This window comes from Cryptotermes secundus, unplaced genomic scaffold (assembly GCF_002891405.2).
Source record: "Cryptotermes secundus unplaced genomic scaffold, Csec_1.0 scaffold247, whole genome shotgun sequence".
In the NCBI taxonomy this organism is placed as follows: domain Eukaryota; kingdom Metazoa; phylum Arthropoda; class Insecta; order Blattodea; family Kalotermitidae; genus Cryptotermes; species Cryptotermes secundus.
Genome location: NW_019740656.1, coordinates 11,683 through 15,487, shown reverse-complemented (window position 1 = coordinate 15,487; position 3,805 = coordinate 11,683). Strand labels below are relative to the sequence as shown.

At 38.8% G+C, this 3,805-nt stretch overlaps 1 protein-coding gene across 3 annotated transcripts in view; it reads left to right on the top strand.

The window, feature by feature from the left end:
- The window catches only part of LOC111872421 (serine beta-lactamase-like protein LACTB, mitochondrial), a 17,872-nt gene that overhangs the window by 8,399 nt on the left and 5,668 nt on the right, over positions 1 to 3,805 (top strand). For 2 of the 3 annotated variants that reach the window (XM_023866324.2, XM_023866323.2), the window contains exons 4-6: positions 1,300 to 1,450; positions 1,585 to 1,750; positions 3,209 to 3,362. In XM_023866324.2, the coding sequence (XP_023722092.1) occupies positions 1,300 to 1,450; positions 1,585 to 1,750; positions 3,209 to 3,362 (471 nt within the window). Of the gene's footprint in view, positions 1 to 1,299; positions 1,451 to 1,584; positions 1,751 to 3,208; positions 3,404 to 3,805 lie in introns of all 3 variants that reach the window. The other variant, XR_004513904.1, reaches the window with a different exon arrangement.

Sequence of the window (3,805 nt, the reverse complement as noted above, 5' to 3'; positions counted from 1 at the left end):
AGCTTGTTCTGTTTCAAGGACTAGAAATCTGCCTTTCACAACTGCCAGCACTGATATAACTCCCATAATATTATATTCTTTGTTTATGTGTATGTCTGCCAGGTCTCTTCGCTTGAAGTTTTCTATCCAGATCTTTTCTGCATTTTATTTGATGTTATATGTCATTGTCAGCATTTCCAGACTGTCACTGAGACAATAGGAAGTGCTAAATGATGATTTGAAATGGTCACAGGTATAGAACACAAGGGATATGTAGATGATGAATGGAAGATAATATTAAGATGATCCTTGAGGTGAAGTAAAGATAACTGTATTGGACTGGCAGAAGATAATGCTGTGATGATAGGCTTTGTGGTCATGCCGCTTGGTGAACGTAAACACTGGCTGCGTCAGTTCCCACATGTCTCTCTCAGTGCGTACGTCTTGTTTACTATTTTCCTAATTCTTTCTTGTTTTCCATCTCTCTCTTTCTACCTCTCTGTTGTTTATGCAATTAAAAATTGAAATTACTATACATTTTACTTGTACGAGAGTTGTCCAGAAAATAAAGACCGCTTGTACGTATGCGCTATTTTTTTATTTTGTCTGGGACTTTTTTTTTGTCCTACTTACAGACCAGACCTGGCTTCAAGTGATTTCCACGTATTCACACAGTTGGGCCAGTTTCTGGGCACTACACACATGGGTAACAATGAAGAAGTGTAGAAGACAGTTAAACACTGATTCAGTGGACTGTTAGCAGATTTCAATGATGCAGGCAGTACAGAAACTCATCACACGACATGACAAGTGCCTGAATCATGGGAACTATACAGTATAAAAATGATTTAAGGTCTGTAATAATGGTGTAAAATACAATTTTTTAATTTTATTTGTTTATTTTTTTAATTGCCAAACGGTCTTTGCTCTCTGGATGGCCTTTGTATATGTAATATAATGTAATCTAATACACATTACAGGGTACATACAAAATTATGTACTTCATGGGCAATTAAAGGAATTTTCAAGTGTTCTGATTCTACATGATTTTGGGCTTATACGCCATCATCAGAACATGTAGTACGTGACTCAGCTGTATGAAAAACGTGGATTGTAGTGGAAAATGAAATTAGTTCAACAACATTTGCTTTGTGTCCCCTGTTCCAGATGTAATGAAATCCATGGCAATGATTTGGGATGTGAAATGTTGCCAGAAAGATAAGGGACATCCCTTTTGTGTGTTCACTTTTTGTACCAAGTCTAAAGAATGCAGTGAAACAGTGGAGAAGTACAATTGTATTTGTAAAATGTACATTGCAGAAGACGCAAGCAAATTCTGCAGCAGACAGAAAGGACAGCAGCTCCACTGATCAGTTTGAGGCAGATAAAGAGTTCTACAGTAAGGAGAGGTTTGCAACTGTTCAGGATGCTTTGAAGATTTTCCAAGATGATGACCTCATGTTCAAACCAGGTAAAGTATTGGGAAATGAACTGCAGTGTGAACAAGAATTCTGTTATGGGATTTGAGGTTCTCAACGGCAGCACTATGAAGATTTCTTCCGGAAGAATGATGTGCGTAACAAAGTATTGGGTAAATTGTTGCAGGAACATCATTCTTGTATTCGACTCATGGGTGGACGCTGGTTAGTGCAGTGGTGGAGGCAGCTGCCAGTGAGCCGTTTCCTGATGTTATGAGGAAGTTTTTCCAGGTCATGGGTTTGAAGCATACCTACCTGGATGTGGCAGAGCCGCTGATATATAATCGCTCTCGGTGTGTAACAACATAACATTTGTTGTAGTGGGGTCTTGTTGCAGACACCTCTTGTAATACCCCTTGTACAAGTACAGGATCTTCTGTCTGAAACATCTTTGAGGGTATGTCATACTTTGCTTAGGCAACTGTGCGGAGGAGAAGCTCTGGGTATTCAGTGATACCTCTGGTATAGCAGTTTTGGTTCCCATGTATTTTGAAAATGGAATCTAGTGAATTTCCATTGAAGACATAATGGATTCATCATTGTCTCATTGTGACGCACCCTTGAAGATATTTCTGCATGGTACACAAGTGAAGTTTATTTTCAGCAGACCATTAGCCCTGCAGAAACTATATTGGTATCAATAAAAATGGTAAATTAGGGCCTTGATACAAGCTCTTTTGATAATACCAAAAAATATCTAAATGATGTAGGATCTTGTACTAAATCTGTTTCGAGGTTCCTTGTTCAATTGATGCATGGCTTCACAGATGCAATGTGTGTCATGAAGTTCAGTTGATGTATGTGTTGTATAGTCATAATCTTTAACATAACATCATAGGATTAATGTTTGGAGATCTGAGAAGCCATGGTTGAGGGATACCAGAGGCATCTGATCTTCCTATCAGAAGGTCCTCATGCAGTGTCTACCTGAACTGAATCACTTGCCAATGAAGGGAGCAAAGTTCTAAGTTGACTGTTTGAATTAATACTAATACATTGAGCCCTCATTATAATGGACCAATAGGGGTACTGGGTATGTTTTATCGCTGATGTCCATTCTAAGCGAGTGAAGGGGTATTCATGGAAGTACACCATAAGATGAATAGCCAATATGTGCAATAAACATAGAGATACACAGTGTGATTACAAAGGTTTTTATATTGGGGTTCTTTTTTTATTTTAAATGGTTTTCTAACTACAAAACCTTCTTAGTGTCACAACAACTCTAAAAGTTCACAATTATACACAGCCAGATTTTGTTTGTTATATCTGAAATACCTTGTATCTGGGTCTGTTATAACGAGGGTTTACTATGTAATGTAAGGATGATTATTTTCCTCAAAATAAATTCTGAAAAGTGTATGCTTCAGTTCCAGTAACCACTTAACAGTACTCTACATGGGCTGTGTCAGTTCATGGGGTTAGATACTAGCTTGTGACTAAGGAACCTCAGTTTGAGTGCTGGCTAACTTCACGTAAGATTTCAGATGGATTGGTGCAGGTTTCTCTCCAAGTTTCTTTGTGATTCCATCATTACTCCATACATGTCTGTTACTGCCCCCTTGTATCTGTGATAGCCCTGGCCAGGCAGTGCATTATCACATCCTTAAATTTGAAGTTGGGAGCTTCACCTCTGACCCAGCACTTCGCTTGTTCTAAAGTAAGGAAGTTAAGTTCAAATATTCTACATTATTTGTGACAGCTGGTCTCCAGAGTATTGAAGCATAATGTTATTTTTGTGTGTCTTGCAGATACTACAGTAGAAATGGAAGCGGTAACCTGAAGAATGTGCCGTACGTTGACAACTCGTGCAAGTGGGCGGGAGGCGGCCTTCTGTCCACTGTAGGTGATTTGCTGCTTTTTGGGAATGCAATGCTGTACAGTTACCAATGGCGAAGTGAACTGGTCAGTTATAACACATCTCATATGTCCATATTTACCAAAATCTGTTATGACGTAGTTACTATAGGATTCTGACGATGGTGTATAACACACTGATATGTTAGGATTTTGGACTTTATCCATTGTCCTGGTTTTTAAGATAAATAAAAACACGACGTTTCGGAAACTGGATCTGTTTCCATCCTCAGGTGAAGGAAAAAGGAAAACACCTATTCAGTTGGGTCCCTTAGAAAGAGCTAGCCTCAATCACTGGACAAACCAATGTCACAAAACATGAAGATTATAAACACCTGAAACCAGGCTAAGTCCATGAGAGCTAATAAGAAAAATATCCATGACAAATTGTAGCAAACACTTACAAGCGAGGAACCAGGATAGATAGATCTGTAGAAATTTATGCCACGAAACTAAACTCATAACCAGGTCCATGACCCCACGGCATGGAA